At 40.8% G+C, this 19,191-nt stretch overlaps 1 protein-coding gene across 2 annotated transcripts in view; it reads right to left on the bottom strand.

Annotated features, from left to right (window-relative positions):
* The window catches only part of nol8 (nucleolar protein 8), a 33,902-nt gene that overhangs the window by 14,218 nt on the left and 493 nt on the right, over window positions 1–19,191 (bottom strand). The window contains exons 2-10 of one of the 2 annotated variants that reach the window (XM_062037450.1): window positions 15,674–15,823; window positions 13,994–14,056; window positions 13,841–13,919; window positions 11,037–11,190; window positions 9,459–9,757; window positions 6,917–7,173; window positions 3,377–5,270; window positions 2,719–2,875; window positions 1,567–1,770 (exon numbers count right to left, since the gene is read on the bottom strand). In XM_062037450.1, the coding sequence (XP_061893434.1) occupies window positions 1,567–1,770; window positions 2,719–2,875; window positions 3,377–5,270; window positions 6,917–7,173; window positions 9,459–9,757; window positions 11,037–11,190; window positions 13,841–13,919; window positions 13,994–14,056; window positions 15,674–15,794 (3,228 nt within the window). In that variant the 5' untranslated portion in view covers window positions 15,795–15,823. Of the gene's footprint in view, window positions 1–1,566; window positions 1,771–2,718; window positions 5,271–6,916; window positions 7,174–9,458; window positions 9,758–11,036; window positions 11,191–13,840; window positions 13,920–13,993; window positions 14,057–15,673; window positions 15,824–19,191 lie in introns of both variants that reach the window. The other variant, XM_062037449.1, reaches the window with a different exon arrangement.

Genomic DNA, 19,191 nt, shown 5'->3' on the forward strand with positions numbered 1-19,191 from the left:
GCAAAAGCCACATTACGTTTTATAAGATTGAGTTTGAGTTTATTTGGAACATGCATGCATACAACATGATACATCACAATTTCCAGTTTCTCTTTTCAACATGTTCGAAAAGGAGTAGGAAGAAGCAGAGCTTATTTAATCCTACCCCTTTTCTTTTACATAACAGTTGCTAAAACTTTTGTTCACTTCCTGTTCTCAATTTATTCACAATATGCTCCATAAGTAATCAAAATAAAAATAAATAAATAAATAATAATTGGTGAAGTAAGTTATATTTCATATGATGAGATAAGTAAGATTATTTTGAGAGTGAAAGAATGGGTGGATGAATAAATTCAGAATGTTTATCATGGTTCTTCTTCTTTGTACTTTGTAAACACTTTAAGTTTGAAGAGTTTCTTGAAGTGGATCATATTAGTACTTTGATTGCTTTGCTTAATCTATTCCATCATTTAATTCCACATACTGATATACTGAAGGTCTTAAGTGTTGTACGTGCGTACAAATGTTTTAAATTAAATTTTTCTCTAAGATTATATTTCTTCTCTTTTTTTGAGAAAAATTGTTGTATATTCTTGGGTAGCAGGTTATAGTTTGCTTTATGTATAATATTAGCTGTTTGCAAATTCACTATGTCGTGGAATTTCAGTATCTTTGATTCAACAAATAAAGGATTTGTATGTTCTCTATATCCAACATTATGTATTATTCTAACTGATCTTTTTTGTAACACCGTTAGTGAATGAGGTGTACTTTTGTAGTTATTTCCCCATATTTCTACACAGTAGCTCAGATATTGTAACACTAGCGAGCAGTAGAGAATAAGAAGTGATTTTTGGTCTAGAACATGTTTTGCTTTATTCATTATTGACGTGTTTACTTTATGTTGTATACTTTTTACCTGAGATTTCCAGTTCAATTGATCATCAATCATTATACCTAGAAATTTGGTTTCATTTACTCTTTCAATTTCTATTCCGTCTATTTGTATTTGTGTTTGACTTTCTCTTCTACTGTTACCAAATAACATTATTTTAGTTTTACTGAGATTAAACGATAGTCTGTATTTGTCAAACCATCTTTTTAATTTGTTAATTTCTTCTGTTATTATTTGTATTATTATTGTCTAATAATATTGTCCTCTGGTCTGAGGAGCTCCAGAACGGGCTGGGCCAACAATCGTAGATATTTAATGTGTTCAGTATTCACGACCAAAAGTCTTCAGGTCTGTGAGGGTAGCAGACGCCTCCCGAGTCAACGCTCCCTGAGTCGTGAAGCTAAAAAAAAGCATTGCAGCCACGAGAACGTACTCACCTCTAGCTCACTCGCTGGATTATAAAGTCTGTGTTCACGCAGTCTATGTGACTTTTTCCAGATCCTTTTCCTTTTTTTTAATAGTTTTCTTTCGATATCGTAGCACGCGCACACACACACAAATCAAAACTGCTCAACGCCTGATTAATTAAAATTTTTGTTTGTGTGATTCGTCACAAATCAAAACATTTTAAGATGTAGAAAATCTTGATGTGTGTCCCAGCATTAAGAAGCCTTTTAGTTCTCACTCACCTTCTCTTTGATTGGGTGGCAGTTATTGGCTGCTGCCTCTTCCTCGCCTGAGGCCTTGTCCTCGGATTGGCTGTTTTGGAGCAGCGACTTCTGCGAGGCTGCGACCGCTCCCTGCTCATCATCATCATCATCATCATCATCATCGTCGTCGTCAGCATCAGAGTCAAAGACGATGTGTTTTCCTGTTCTTTGAGGCTTAGCGTCCTGATTGATAGAATAACAAAATAACATGACAATAATTAAGAGGGTGTCAATATTAAAAGAGAGATTAAACTGTGCAATTGCATGCAGTGTGATGTGAAATCAAACATTTTCCATGTTGAGCAGACCTGGGCAAATTAAGGCCACATGCAGCCCGTTGAGCTTTTCAATCTGGCCCGCCGGACATTCCCAAATAATTTTTTGGGATCTTTAAGATGTAAAGTGTAGCTGCCATTATGATGTGCAGTCATGTTTTCTAATGACCGTAAGTTTTCAACTATACAAAGTATTTCAATGGTTGGAATCTGCGCTTATGGATGATATACTAGTTACTATGGTAATCTAATTAGTTACTATGTCATCTAATTAGTTACTATGGTAATCTAATTAGTTACTATGGTAATCTACGTCACAGCAGCTCAAACGAGGCACCAAGCAGTGTGGGCGGGAAGCGTTTCCACAGACGCGGAAGGAGATTTTCACAACAAAGTTCTAAAGCTTAGTGATATATAGAATAGAATATAAAGTACTTTATTGATCCCTGGGGGGAATTCAGCAAATATCAGATATATCAGATTGTAGGTGGGTTTATTTTGTACCCTTCGCGTTCATATTTCACTGTTTGTTGCATTTTTGTTGCGTTTCACTTGATTGTAAAATATGTCGATCGAAAGGGGGTGTGACATTCATATTTTGTCAATATTCAGTGTTTTATTGTTCATAGAAAAATGTCACATTCCATTGCGTTTTTTAAGGCGGTCTGTCATAACGTTTTTAGCATTCAATCAGACATTATTGTGAGGTTTTATATTAGTGTTCCTAAAAATAGATATACCGGCCCCCAGACACATTTTGTTCTCTAAATGTGGCCCCCGAGTCAAAATAATTGCCCGGGCCTGATGTTGAGGCTTTTAATGTGAAATCATGGCCAGCATGAAGAGGAGCTCTTACCACATTAGCTAGCGCCCCCTGGATCAGCTTCTTGAGTTCTTCAGCTTCCTTCTGCCTCTGCTGCACCGCAGCCAGCCTCCTCGTGTTGTCCTTTCTATGTCGCTCCTCTTCCTCCTGAGCACTTAACCGGGGACGAGGCGCAACTTCCACCTCCTCCTCTTCCTCCTCCTCGCTGTGTGAAGCAGACGACGACGACGAAGAGGACTGAATCTCATTGTCTTCTTCGTCCTCACCAGAGGTGGAACAGCTCTCAGTTTGCTTTGAAAGTGCACAAACTTTAGTTGACGCTTTTTGTAAACCTTTGGGAGCATTAAAGGCTTTGTCATCCTTGCCCAGGTCTACTTCAGAGTCCACTGCAGCCGGCCTCCTCCTGTTTGAAGCAGACGATGGCGAGGCTTTCACAGCATCTTCCGCAGAGGACGGAATCTCACTGTCTTCTTCGTCCTCACCCGAGGTGGAACAGGTCTCCGTTTGCTTTGATGGTTCACAAACCTTAGTCCGTAAAACTTTGGGAGTATTAAAGGCTTTGTCCTCCTCACCCAGCTCTACTTCAGAGTCCACTGCAGCCGGCCTCCTTGTGTTGTCCTTTCTCTGTCGCTCCTCTTTCTTCTGTGCGCTTAGTCGGGGACGAGACGCAACTTCGTCCTCCTCCTCCTCATCCTCGCTGTGTGAAGCAGACGACGACGATTCTTTCACAGCATCTTCCGCAGAGGACGAAGAGGACTGAATCTCATTGTCTTCTTCTTCCTCACTAGAGGTGGAACAGGTCTCAGTTTGCTTTGAAAGTGCACAAACTTTAGTTGACGCTTTTTGTAAACCTTTGGGAGTATTAAAGGCTTTGTCTTCCTTGCCCAGGTCTACTTCAGAGTCCACTGCAGCCGGCCTCCTCCTGTTTGAAGCAGACGATGGCAAGGCTTTCACAGCATCTTCCGCAGAGGACGAAGAGGACGGAATCTCACTGTCTTCTTCGTCCTCACCCGAGATGGAACAGGTCTCCGTTTGCTTTGATGGTGCACAAACCTTAGTCCGTAAAACTTTGGGAGTATTAAAGGCTTTGTCCTCCTCGCCCAGCTTTACTTCAGAGTCCACTGCAGCCGGCCTCCTTGTGTTGTCCTTTCTCTGTCGCTCCTCTTTCTTCTGTGCACTTAGCCGGGGACGAGGCGCAACTTCCTCCTGATCGCTGTGTGAAGCAGAGGATGACGATGCTTTCACAGAATCTTCCGCAGAGGATGAAGAGGACTGAATCTCATTGTCTTCGTCGTCCTCACCAGAGGTGGAACAGGTCTCAGTTTGCTTTGAAAGTGCACAGACTTTAGTTGACGCTTTTTGTAAAACTTTGGGAGCATTAAAGGCTTTGTCTTCCTCTCCCAGGTCTACTTCAGAGTCCACTTCAGCCGGCCTCCTCGTGTTGTCCTTTGTCCGTCGCTCCTCCTCTTCCTCCTCCTCCTCCTCGCTGTGTGAAGCAGAGGATGGCGAGGCTTTCACAGAATCTTCCGCAGAGGACTGAATCTCACTGTCTCCTTCGTCCTCACCCGAGGTGGAACAGGTCTCCGTTTGCTTTGGTGGTGCACAAACCTTAGTCCGTAAAACTTTTGGAGTATTAAAGGCTTTGTCCTCCTCGCCCAGCTCTACTTCAGAGTCCACTGCAGCCGGCCTCCTCGTGTTGTCCTTCCTCTGTCGCTCCTCTTCCTCCTGAGACGCATCTTCCTCCTCCTCGTCCTCCTCCTCATCCTCCTCGCTGTGTGAAGCAGAGGATGACGAGGCGTTCACAGCATCCTCCGCAGAGGATGAAGAGGACTGAATAGACAAACAGGTCTTCATCATCTCATCGTCTTCTTCGTCCTCATCAGAGGTGGAACAGGTCTTAGTTTGTAAAACTTTTGGAGTATTAAAGTCTTTGGAATCCTCACCCAGCTCAGAGTCCAATTCAGAACTTTCAGACACGTCTTTAGGATCAGGTGTTTTTGTAATCGTGCTGCGACACTCGTCGGTTTGGGATCCCGAATTCAGCGTTCTTGTTCCCTGAAAGGCTGGCAAAGCCGTCTTTTTTTTCGTCTTCTGTTCGTCATCGCTACTGTGCCCCCTCAGAAGCGAGGCGAGGATCTCTTCGGGCAAGATGCCTTTCTTAGGGACATGTCCCTTTGCAGGCGTGAGTTTTGCGGCGGGAATTGGAGTGTCGGGCGTCTCTTGGAATTCCTCCGCTATTTTCTGAAGATCAGCCAGGGAGATCTCCAGATGGGTGGCGTTGGAAAACATGGCCTCATAATCTGAATCTGAATCATCAGAGTCCTCGTCTTCGGTCGTCTCCGTAGGATTCACAGAGCTGCTGTTCAGCTTTTGTTTCTGCCTCCGCTGCGCAAACTCGGCCTTTCCACGAGAGTCCTCTTCCACTCCCGTTGTTGTTTTCCTCTTCGCTTTTTTCTTCTTTTCCTCCGTCCTTCCTGAAATGTTGTCAGCATTTGGCTGAGGAAGTTTCTCTGTTGGTTTCCTTGAAGCGAAGAGTTCATCTGTGTCAGCAGAGTCGTAATCCTCCTCCTCTTTGAGCGGCCTGCCTAGAAGTAGTAAGACGGTTGACATTTTTACATATTCAAAAAAACTAAACATGGACTCTTAAAAATGTGAATATTGAATTTTTGCTTTTACTGCAAATGCAGGGCTCGAATTTAACCACGGCAACCGCAGCAAAATCCGTGACCGCCCTCGTCATTTGCCGTAAGCGCTAAAAATTTGACCAACATCCACAGCAGGAACATGCCGGGACCGCCCCTGACTTTTTACTTGTTAATGGACGAAGGATGTAACAGTAAACGGTATAATGATAACTCGGGATAAAATTCCTGACGGTTAGTAACACAGTCTAATTTTTTAATTACCGAAAAAACGTCATTTATTAAGCATTTTAGGCAACTCGAAGTCAGGCGCATGCGCACTAGCGTTGTTTGGCTAAAAAAATCATGGCGGACATGCTACACGGACTTTGCTCCAGAGATTTCCCCTCGGAGTAAACGGAGCCAAGCGCTTGGTTTAACGTCATTTTCCCTCGCTCCTAGGGGCTACAATATATTAAATTACTTAGATTTGTTTTCAAGTAAAAAAACCCCAACATACTTTCAAGGTGTGGTGGCAATGAAAATGCTGTGGCGGCGCGCCACATTCAATTACCGTATTTTCCGCACTATAAGGCGCACCTAAAAACCTCCCATTTTCTCAAAAGCTGACAGTGCGCCTTATAATCCGGTGCGCCTTATATATGGACCAATATTGAGCCACAACAAACCTAAACATCATTTTCATAAAGTTTAGGTCTCGCAACTACGGTAAGCAGCTGCCAACTTCTTTTTCCCCTGTAGAAGAAGAAGTTCTTCTTCTATGGTAAGCAGCCGCCGAGATCATTTTCCCCCGTAGAAGAAGAAGCGCTTCTAACCCAAAAATGGTTCTTATTAAGAGACAGGCTTACGACGCAGAGTTTAAACTTAAGACGATCAATTACGCAGTAGAACACGGGAATAGAGCAGCAGCGAGAGAATTTAACATAAACGAATCAATAGTGTTTAATTCGGACACTGAAAAAGAAGAATTAGAGGGATTCGTGGATGAGGAATAACTTCATAAAGTGAGCTTTACATGTTTATTTTGTGTGTTGTGTGACATTAACGTTTGAGCAACTTTGAGTTATTGATACATTGTTATTGCTCTGCACTATTTGGAGTGTTACTACATTGTGATTGCACTAACGTTTGATTTACCGTAACAGTATCACTGTTTTTTACGTGTTTATTGAATCAGGGAAAAGTTCCCCTCCACCATGTGATATAAATGTTGCACTACATGTTATACCTTGCTGTTGTTAAAAGATAGACAAAACACCACGTCACTGACTTTGCCTCGGGGAAAATAATAAAACAGCGGTTTATTCATTTTGGGAGTGAACAGAGTTGTCAGAACGCTGGTTTGTAATCTATTAATAAAGTTTGACTGACCTATCTGACTGTTTTGTTGACATTCCCTTTAGTGCAGCTCCATCTAATGGATGCATAGGTGCGTCTTATATATGAACAAAGTTTTTGAAATATGCCATTCATTGAAGGTGCGCCTTATAATCCGGTGCGCCTTATAGTACGGAAAACACGGTACATTAAGAGGAAACCCTGGATACTGATCGGCACATCCCCGGTTGATTCTTGTTTTTGTTTTTTACCTGCATGCTTCTGCTGCTTCTGGAAGTTTAAGTAATCACAGCCGACCACTTCCAGGATATCATCCTGCCCGTCCGGCCCCACTGCATCATGGGAAGGCTGCTGAACCGCCACCAGATGACGTATCTCCTCATCGGAGTCCACATCACTGTCCGCAAAACGCGGACCTCTCTTCTGAGGCGGCCTGGGATTGCTTACCGCCTTAAATCCGTTGGTCAGCTGATGAGTCTCTGATTGGGTGACGAAAGGCTGAGCTGGTCTGAGAAGGCAGAGAAGGTGGTTTGGGAAGTAAGTAGTAATCAAGTCATAAAAATGGGGTTCCACAGTAAATCTTTGGGGTCCCACTTTTTTGGAAGTGTTTTGAAAACAAATGATAAATGTATGCATTATCCTGTTAACATATATCTCACATTCTATATTAAGTTTTGGAAAAAGGTTGTAATAAACGGTAAAGGGTATTCTAGTAAAATATGCCGAGATGAGATGTGTCAGTATCAAAATATTACTTGAAATCAATTTTTGGCAGCAGCAAAGTGGTCGTTTGGGTACATTTTAGCTTTGTAAAGGGTATTTCAACAAGTAAACAGTACAGTAGGTACTATATGTAATTCTCATAAGGGTATTCTAGTCAAATATGCAGCGATAAGATGTGTCAATATCAAAATATTACTTGAAATACATTTTTGTCAGGCAATATTACATTTAATGAAAATTTTACATAAATCCAAACACTTTATAAATATTTATTATGTGCACGAAGACTTAACAGTTACAATTGTATGCATCTTCCAAACAAGAAAGAGGTTTTATCACATCAACATCGGACTAACAACAGTCCTTTAAATCTCATTAATACCACAGAAAAGGCAAACTGTCATTTTCCGGAGACGATAAAGGCTTAAATAATGTCACACACGTAGCGTTACAATAACCACGAAGATAAAAGTGTTTGTCTTACATCTAGTAATCTACTGTGGACAGACCAAGCCAAGCAATGCAGGTTTAGCGAGCTGTGCGCGTTCCCGCGAAGGAAATACATTTTTGGCGGGCAATCACATTTTGGCACAACACCGGCAAGTATAAACAAAACAAACCACCGGCGGAAAGAGATAATCGATAAAAAAACCAAGCAAACCGAAGTTTTGACCCGGAAAAGGCAGGGTCAGTAAAAAAATAAAAATAAAAATCCGCGTCACAGGGATATAGAATACCGTATTTTCCGCACCATAAGCCGCCCCGTGTTGTAAGCCGCACCTTCAATGAATGGCATATTTCAAAACTTTGTTTACCTATAAGCCGCCCCGTGTTATTAGCCGCACCTACGCTACGCTAAAGGGAATGTCAAAAAAACAGTCAGATAGGTCAGTCAAACTTTAATAATATATCACAAACCAGCGTTCTAACAACTCTGTTCACTCCCAAAATGTAATGTGCAATCACAAAAATAGTAACACTCAAAATAGTGCCGAGCAATAGCAACATCAATAACTCAACGTTGCTCGAACATTAGTGTCACACAACACACAAAATAAACATTTAAAGCTCACTTTCTGAAGTTATTACTCATCCACAAATCCCTCTAATTATTCTTCTTCGGTGTGCTTCACTTGTTTTTTGACACCATTTGTGATGTGGACGCTCATGCAGTCGTAGATCAACAGGGACGGAGCTGCGTGAAAAAAGTCACCCGGTCCCTTCGCTCATCTTTTCTTCATCCATCCATCCCTTCGAGTTAGCTTTTATGATGACGCCGGCTGGAAAGTTCTCTTTTGGCAAGGTCTTCCTTTTGAATATCACAGTGGGTGGAAGTTTCTGGCCGTTAGCATGGCAAGCTAGAACCACAGTAGGACGACTTCTCATTCCCTGTGGTGCGAATATTCACCGTACGTGTTCCCGTTGTATCCACAGTGCGGTTCACATGAATATCAAAAGTCAGTGGAACCTTGTACGCGTGTCTCTTAGTAGGAGACATTTTGTGGTCTTTACAGAAACACACAAATGAAATGAAACGTAATATCCGCACGCTTCTTCTTCTACGGGGGCGGGTGCTCACCTTGGCGGTTGCTTACCGTAGAAGAAGAAGCGCTTCCTCTTCTACGGGGAAAAAAAATGGCGGCTGTTTAGCGTAGTTGCGAGACCTAAACTTTATGAAAATAAATATTAATATTAATCCATATAGAAGGCGCACCGGGTTATTAGCCGCACTGTCAGCTTTTGAGAAAAATTGTGGTTTTTAGGTGCGGCTTATGGTGCGGAAAATACGGGTATATCTTTATTGTCATTGTACAACGAAATTAAGCAAAAACTAATTTAGTGCAAATTCATAATAACACATAAAAACATAGATAAATAGATAAAAATACATATACTTCTGGAAATGCGCTTCCTTTCTGATTTAAATGCGTAAAAAGACAAAAAAAGTGCGTTAACGCCAACATTGTAAGAACTTTGGGACATTCTGGAGCCCTTTTATCCCAGTTGGACAAGACTTGGCAAAACCATAAGGACCGTTATTAAGAATATAGAGAAAAACAATCACGTTACCTGCTTGTGCTCACAGCTTTATGGGAGACGACCGCATCCGTCCGACTTTTCTTGGGTCTCGGCGACTTGTACGCCGGGAACTCGCCCCGCCTCTTCCTGCTGATGTCATCGTCTCCCCCGTCAACCTCCCAGGTAAGCTGGGTGACGGGGGTGGGGTGGTCTACGTCAGGCAGGGCCAACCTGCGGATGTTGTGGCAGTACTTGGACGGGTCATACTTGAGCGTTCGAGATTTGTTTCCTCTTTGACACTTGAGCTGCATGACGGGGAGGACTCGTCCAAATTTACTGACCACCCAGTCCTGAGAGCAGAAAAAGTGAGTCAAGACCCAGTGTTTCCCACACATTCATTTATTTGTGGCGGCCCGCCACGAAAGAATTACGTCCGCCACAAATAAAAATAAAAATAATAATAATTTTTTTTTTTTGTTCTGTCCAGCTTCTCAGGCAAATCATATAGTTGATGTAGATGCCCATATAGGCTGTTCAGATTTACTTTACAAAAGAGAAGTGTAGGATACTTCTCTTGTTGCCTTATTTGTATTTGACCACTACTGTTTTCTGTTTATTTGTTACTGACTGTGGCAGGACACCTCTGCCTCTGTTTCACTTTATGTTGCTGGTAAATAATATGGTTGTAGTAGTAGGCTAAAGTTAAATTATTTAGTATGCACTAATTAAAGGGGCAGAGCTTTAAGAGACATTTTAGCTTTTATATTTTATAATTTATATTTTTTGTAACAACCACAATTAATAAATATATTTCTGTGAATAACTTATTGTTGAAATCTGTACATAAATATGTACATAAAGTGTTGTAATTATATTGTAAAATGGATGGATGGATGGACGTTTAAAACAAAACTGTTATTATTAATTAGTAAGTATACATTTTTTGAGCCTTTTTAGAGAAAATCATATCATTGTAGTAAATTATGCAAATTACTCGATGATGTCATGGTGACCACACCCATAGCCACGACCCCACCGCCACAGGTATCTTGGCAGTTTATGGAAAACACTGAGACCTTTTGTCTTTTTCTACAGTTTTGACTATTTTAACATACAAACATAATCCAATTCTACACACTATTCAGCCTGTATTTAAACCCAATTTCAAACAGTCAAATGAACCAAATTAATATATTCCAATTGAAAAAAATATAAAGACAGAACAATAAGATCATATGACAGTCGTAAGTGTTTACATTTTGCTTTATATTTATTATTTTACTTATTTTTTGTCTGGTTTTGTATTTGTTTTGTATCATCCCGTGAGGTGTATATTATTATTTTTGTTCGGTTTGTACTTCATGAAGTTTTGCACTTGTTGTTTTTTTTGTGTGTTTTTTGTTTGTTTTCATTATATTTGGATGTATTTGTTTGGTTTGTATGCTTGTGAATCTGGGCTATCCATTAACTACTTATTATGTTGAAGGGGGTAGGAAATATAAGATTTTCTTCATCCTGTTCCTTCTCAAACATAGGTGTGTAAATATGTGTTTTGTTGCTAAAGTTTAATTGTCTATTGATCAAAAATGCACATCAATGAAGAAGATAAATAAAAAAATGAATGAAAACCTTGTGTCCTGGTATTTCTGTCCCAGGCACTGCAGCCTTCATGGTGAAGTTGTCCACACCGGCTTGGCTGAGCGACTCCAGCACCTTCTGTGTATGGGGGCAATCTGCAGGCTGTTGGGGGCGTTGCAACTCCGCCTGCCTCTCCTGAGCCAGTCTAAGACAGCAACTTTAGAAGTCAGCAAAATAGCCACCTTTCTTACACCTTTCAGATTTTAAACGACCGTAATATGAAATATATACTATTTTCCCTGTAATCCACCCAACACTAGAGATGTAACGCGTTATTGTGGTTTCAAAGTCTTCACAATAATTCCGTGACGTGTGACCAACGTTCCCTGTGTTGCGCACTGCTCACGCGTCCTCTGCGCACAGCAAATTTATGCTGCGCAGAAAATCAAAAATCCCATCTGAACTCCAAACAAAATAAACACAATGTATTCTGCATGAGTGACAGGTGACAACAAATAAGGTTGGTCAACACTGTTCAATTATCGTCTGTCGAGACGCATTAAATACAGGAATTCCATCAATCCCTTTATCGAGCAAAATTGTTCATGACGACACCAAAAATATTAATAAAAAAACTTCTATCTACAAAACCCAAAAGCAGTGAAGTTGGCACGTTGTGTAAATGGTAAATAAAAACAGAATACAATGATTTGCAAATCCTTTTTAACTTATGTTCAATTGAATAGACCGCAAAGACAAGATATGTAATGTTCCAACTGCAAATAATCATTAACTTAGAATTTAATGGCAGCAACACATTGCAAAAAAGTTGTCACAGGGGCATTTTTACCACTGTGTTACATGGCCTTTCCTTTTAACAACACTCAGTAAACATTTGGGAACCGAGGAGACACATTTTTGAAGCTTTTCAGGTGGAATTATTTCCCATTCTTGCTTGATGTACAACTTAAATTGTTCAACAGTTTGCGTTGTGGTATTTTACACTTCATAATGCACCACACATATTCAATGGGAGACAGGTCTGGACTACAGGCAGGCCAGTCTAGTACCCGCACTCTTTTACTATGAAGCCACGCTGTTGTAACACGTGCAGAATGTGGCATGCAACGGTACTTTGTATAATCCTGCATGGGACAATCCGACTTTATTATTATTATTTTTTAATTGTGACATTATTTAAGATTGGATGACATGAAAAAATGAATCATGATCATTTTTTTTGTCATATTGCCCAGCCCTAGCGGGACTGGCAAGGTGGAGGCGGTAAACATTGTAAACAGGAAGTGAAGTGTTCGTAGTAGGTGAGAGGAACTGTTTTTTGAGGACATTTCCTAAAAAAAAAACCCCCATCAAAATCGGCCCACAACTTTTTGACTTATGTTAACAAACAGACAAATCCTGGTGAAAACATAACCTCGTTGGCGGCGGAGGACTTTTGTCTCGAGCCTGTCCAAGGTGACACGACCAGCAGGAAATATGAGTAAACTAAAAAGCTGCTAGGTAATCCTCATGTCCATTCATCCATTTTTCCACCGCAAAGCTAAACATCACTGGATGTTTACAATGTCACTTTAAAGACATCAACTGTAAGTTCTTTTTTGAAATATTTACTTCGATCAGTAGATGTTCCTGCACAATTATTTGCACTTAAAAATACATGTTTTTAATAATAACTATGATTAGAACTAGAGATGTCCGATAATGGCTTTTTTGCCGATATCCGATATTCCGATATTAATTGCCGATTCCGACATCAACCGATACCGATATATACAGTCGTGGAATTAACACATTATTATGCCTAATTTTGTTGTGATGCCCCGCTGGATGCATTAAACAATGTAACAAGGTTTTCCAAAATAAATCAACTCTAGTTATGGAAAAAAATGTCAACATGGCACTGCCATATTTATTATTGAAGTCACAAAGTGCATTATTTTTTTTAAACATGCCTCAAAACAGCAGCTTGGAATTTGGGAGAGAGCATGAGGAGGTTGAGGTGGGCGGGGTTGGGGGGTGTATATTGTAGCGTCCCAAAAGAGTTAGTGCTGCAAGGGGTTCTGGGTATTTGTTCTGTTGTGTTTATGTTGTGTTACGGTCCGGATGTTCTCCCGAAATGTGTTTGTCATTCTTGTTTGGTGTGGGTTCACAGTGTGGCGCATATTTGTAACAGTGTTAAAGTTGTTTATACGGCTACCCTTAGTGTGACCTGTATGGCTGTTGACCAAGTATGCCTTGCATTCACTTAAGTGTGTGAAAAGCCGTAGATATTATGTGACTGGGCCGGCACGCAAAGGCAGTGCCTTTAAGGTTTATTGGCGCTCTGTACTTCTCCCTACGTCCGTGTACACAGCGGCGTTTTAAAAAGTCATACATTTTACTTTTTGAAACCGATACCGATAATTTTGAAACCGATACCGATAATTTCCGATATCACATTTTAAAGCATTTATCGGCCAAAAATATCGGACTGCCGATATTATCGGACATCTCTAATTAGAACATTTGAGCATTATATTTGTGTTTAATTACATTAAGTGTGTTTATCCTAAACATTCCTGCCACTTCATTTTACACATTATTTTTGTACATACGCCACAATAATATAATACCGTGGCCTTAATACCGTAATATCGTTCCGTGAGATTTTGATAGCATTACATGATTACATCCCTACCCAACACTAATTATTGTTACCATGAATTGATTAACGTGGACCCCGACTTAAACAAGTTGAAAAACTTATTGGGGTGTTGCCATTTAGTGGTCAATTGTACGGAATATGTACTGTACTGTGCAATCTACTAATACAAGTTTCAATCAATCAATCAAACCTGTGCAGAAAGCTCTCCTTCGCTGGTTCAATCTGCAAAGTTCCTCCTTTCCATTTGGACTTGTTCAACACTGTCATACCTAAAGGAGAAAATAAAGGTGTCAAGTTCCCGCTTAACAAATGTGGACTTTAAGTTGCTGCTACATTGACTTACACTTCTTCAGATCTGTGTCAGAAATCTTGATGTTGATATACGCAAATGTTTTGTAGGGAACACCTGCGAAGGAACGACAGTTTGATCACATGCATTTGACCAGACATTCAATCCGAAAAGTATTCACAGCGCTGCATTTTTTCCACATTTTGTTACATTACAGCCTTATTCCAAAATGGAATGCATTCATTTTTGTGCTCAAAATTCTACACACAATACCCCATAATGACAATGTAATCAAGTTTTATTAAATAAACTAAAAAAAAAAGATCACATGTACATTAATAAGTATTCACACCTTTTTGCTAAATTCTTTGTTGAGCCACATTTAGCAGCAGTTACAGCCTCAAGTCTTTTTGAATACGATGCCACAAGCTTGGCACACCTATCTCTAGGCAGTTTCGCCCATTCTTCTTTGCACTACCACTCAAGCTCCACCAGGTTGGATGGGAAGCGTCGGTGCGCAGCCATTTTCAGATCTCTCCAGAGATGTTCAATTAAGTCTGGGCCCTGGCTGGGCCCCTCAAGGACATTAAAAGAGTTGTCCTGAAGCAATTCCTTTGATATATTGGCTGTGTGCTTAGGATCTGAAAGATGAACCGTCGTCCCAGTCTGAGTTCAAGAGTGCAGGTTTTCGTCCAAGATGTCTCTGTACATTGATGCATTCATCTTTCCCTCTATTCTGACTAGTTACCCAGTTTCTGCCGCTGAAAACCACCTCCACAGCATGATGCTGCCACCACCATGCTTCACTGCAGGGGTGGTATTGACACTGTGATGAGCGGTGCCTGATTTCCTCCAAACATGACGCCTGGCATTCACGCCAAAGACTTCGATTTTTGTCTCATCGGACCAGAGAATTTAGTTTCTCATGGTCTGAGAGTCTTTCAGGTGCATTTTGGCAAACTTTTTGCTGAGAAATGGCTTCCGTCTGGCCACTCTACCATACAAGCCTGATTGGTGGATTGCTGCAGAGATTGTTGTCCTTCTGGAAGGTTCTCCTCTCTCCACAGAGGAATGCTGTAGCTCTGACAGAGTGTCCATCGGGTTCTTGGTCACCTCCCTGACTAGGGTCCTTCTCCCCCGTTTAGACGGCGGCCCAACTCTAGGAAGAGTCCTGATGGTTCCAAAGTTCTTCCATTTACGAATGATGGAGGCCGCTGCGCTCATTGGGACCTTCAAGGCAGCAATTACTTTTTGGTACCCTTCCCCAGATTTGGGCTTCGAGACAATCCTGTCTCGGAGGTCTACAGACAATTCCTTCGACTTCATTCCATGCACTGTCAAGTGTGGGACCTTTATATACAGACAGGTGTGTGCCTGATAATACATGTGATTACTTAGTTTTATTTTTTAATACATTCGCAAAAAGCTCTTAAAAAACATTTTCACATTGTCATTATTGGGCAGTGTGCGTAGAATTTTGAGGACGAAAATTTCTTTATTTTATTTTGGAATGAGGCTGTAACGTAACAAAATGTGGAAAATATGAAGTGCTGTAAATACTTCCCGAATGCATTGTAGATGAGTAACAGTGCATTATTGTACTGATATTCTTTAAAAGAGGCGCAGGTGATATTTGAGGCAGTTTATTTAAGTGCATAACTTCCTCTATTTGAAAATATACTGTAATAATATTGCAATTTATTGTTACTTTCAGGGTGTCAGTGTTATTGTTACCGTCATCATCCTTCCTTGTCCGGAGCTCCACATCCTCCACGCCTCCAAACTTTCCAAATCGATCCTTCAGATCTTTCTGGGTGATCGTGTGGCTCAACCCACCGACATACAGCCGCTGCATCTCAGTGGCCAACGCAGCGCTGTCACTGCCTGAACACAACACAAATGTCAGCAGTGTGACAGGCAATCTCTGCCATCTTTCAAGACATGGGTTGAACTGGGGATGCATATTAGTGATCGTAAACAAATATCTCATTATCAGAGCATTTTTATTCTACTGTTACAGCCACCAGTCGCATCGGATCTAATTATAGTGGTTTATTTAGTCAAAAGCTATACTAAGCATGAATTTATTCCTAGATTTGCTGGGGTTTGTTTGTGTGTTTTTTATTTAGCAACAAATACATAGGGGCTGATTTCTAATATTTTTTAGGAAACGTCATATGGGATAAGGAACAAGTTGTCAGAGTTTGTTGTTGACGAACCCCAAGATGCAGAGATGGCGGCAGGCATTGTCCAGGAAAACATGATTTAATGTTCATCAAAATCAAGGTAAAAACACAAACCAGGAACTAGGAATAGCCAAAACTGAAAACAGGAACCAGCAAACAGAAAAACTGGAAACAGGTACAAGGACATGTAGTAGCACGACAGGTAGTAGCTGTAACGATCTACACGACAGGTAGGAATGACATGGACAGGTAGTGGTGACAGGTAGAAGTGACAATAATCCAGCACTGAGTGAAGGACAGAGCAGGTTTAAATAGTAGCTGGCTGATTGGCACCAGGTGTGGCCCGGTGCCAATCAGCCACAGCTGAGGGGACAGCACTCAGAGAGACAAACAGGAAACTGAACCTAAATAAGAGTGCTGACAGGTAATACAACAAACACAGAGAAAAAAATAAAACTTGACCAAACTGTCAGGGACAAGCCTGACACAAGTGATTTGTTTTGAGGGTAAGCCGCATCACCGTCGGAATTCACGATTCTTTTAAAAGCAGTAATTCTCAACAACTAATTCTCCATCTAGTGCAGGGGTGTCAAACTCATTTTAGCTCAGGGGCCGCATGGAGAAATATCTGTGCACACGCGGGTCGGACTATTAAAATCAGGGCATTAAAACAAAAAAATAAAGACAACTTCAGATTGTTTTCTTTGGCCAAAAATAGAACAAACACATTCTGAAAATATTACAATAAAAATATGGACAAAATACCGGCAGCGGTAAAGTTTAGATCCATGAAGGAAAGAAGAAAGTGAATGAATGTTTATAACTGAACACATTTACATATGCATGAAAATGTGTTTTCTTTTGCATTATTTATTTTAATGAACTAAGTAATGTTTAGTGTGAATTATATTTATATAGAGCTTTTTCTCTAGTGACTCAAAGCGCTTTACATAGTGAAACCCAATATCCAAGTGACATTTAAACCAATGTGGGTGGCACAGGGAGCAGGTGGGTAAAGTGTCTTGCCCAAGGACATAACGGCAGTGACTAGGATGGCGGAAGCGGGGATCGAACCCGGAACCCTCAAGTTGCTGGCCCGGCTACTCTAACAACCGAGCTATACCACCATTTATGACAACCATTTTCCAAAACACAATACAGAATGTGAGATATAACAGGATAATGCATACATTTATCATTTGTTTTCAAAACGCTTACAAAAAAGTGCGACCCCAAAAATTTACTGTGGGACCCCATTTTTATGACATACATTTACCAATGTTCTCTCTAATTTTTCATGTGTGTGAGCAAACGCAAAAACTCCCTGAGCATTCAGTGGAGCCCATGTGAGCAACATCAGACGTGCACACTGTGGCTACACCAGCAGCACACCTGTCCCAAACCTGACTAAATAACAAGTTCAATCTCCATCCACCCATCCATTTTCTACCGCTTGTCCCTTTCGGGGTCGCGGGGAATGCTGGAGCCTATCTCAGCTGCATTCGGGCGGAAGGCAGGGTACACCCTGGACAAGTCCCCACCTCATCGCAGGGCCAACACAGATAATAATAATAATAATAGATTTTATTTGTAAAAAGCACTTCACGTTGAGCATACAACCTCAAAGTGCCACAGTGTAAAATATATATATATATATAATAATAATAATAAAAGATAATAAAAACAAATAAAATATAAAACCAGAAACAGCCCAACAGCTAGAACCAGCATGCATATCTATAAAAATCTATAAAAAGGCTTTTTTGAAAAGATGGGTTTTTAAGCCTTTTTTAAAAGCATCCACAGCCTGAGGTGCCCTCAGGTGGTCAGGGAGAGCGTTCCACAGACAGGGAGCAGCGGAGCAGAAAGCCCGGTCTCCCATAGTTCATAGATAGACAGACAACATTCTCTTATTATTACAATCAAATGACAGCAGTCATTTCCATGAGGTTATTTTCTAATATAAGTGTTTAGGCCCACTTACAATGACAATAACAAAAAATATTGTTTTCCATGAACTGTGTACTTGTATTGTTTGTCTGGGTGGAGGTCCTGCTTTGGAAATAATTTGTACCCCTTTCAGACATTGCATTTAGTTCCCAGTAAAACATTCACATGTTGCACAATGAGATGTAAGCAGGGGATCATGTGTACATTCCTGCAACTTCCTGTTTGTAAAAAATATATTTTTATTAGTATTTATTTAATATACTAACAGCATTTCATGATTAATATTTATAAATTAAGATTCCTAATAAATGACACTAGAATAAGCACACATTTGATTGGTAAATCATAGAGTAACGACCTGGAATTACACTATTTGTGTGGTGTTGGAGTTGTGCGACTTTTTGTGTGGCTGTAAATGCATCACTGGCTAAATGCCATATGTGCATGTGTTGGCGCAAATGAGAAAGAGCGAGCGGCTGCTGTTGATATAACGAAGTTGCTTTTGGTCTGGTTTGTACTGCAGAAAATGACCACTTTTGCTAGATATCATTTTTTTTACTAATGTTTTGGTGATGTGTTTATGGCCGACAATAAAGAGTTTTGCTCAGTAAAGTGATGGATGGAATTCATGTCCTCAAAGCGTCTCGACAGACGTTACAATATTTGAACAATGATGACGAAAACGGTTTTCTCTGTCATGTGCGTGTGTCGCAAATTGTTATGCGCTTATTTTTTTATTTGATTTTGTGCGTGGCATAGATTTGCCGTGCGCAGAGGGCGCTTGAGCAGTGCGCAATTGCACAGGCGCGCACCTTAGAGGGAACGTTGCCTGGGACCCTATTTTGAAAACTCCTAGTGCCAACAACACTGATGGAGTATTGGTGCGTGCAAAACAGCAGCAGGCGGCTGTGACCTGCGGGCCGGTTCTAATACTAATCAAATATCATCTCGGGGGCCATAGATAGTTCATTCGCGGGCCAGATCCGGCCTGGGGGGCCTTGACTTTGACACATAGGATCTAGTAGTACGTCAAATAATCACTTAATTAAATATTCAAACAGTGTTACCGTTCAAACTATGTGTCGTGGCCAAAATATTAAATATACTTGTTAAATG

The sequence above is a fragment of the Entelurus aequoreus genome, linkage group LG26, assembly GCF_033978785.1.
Source record: "Entelurus aequoreus isolate RoL-2023_Sb linkage group LG26, RoL_Eaeq_v1.1, whole genome shotgun sequence".
Lineage (NCBI taxonomy): Eukaryota > Metazoa > Chordata > Actinopteri > Syngnathiformes > Syngnathidae > Entelurus > Entelurus aequoreus.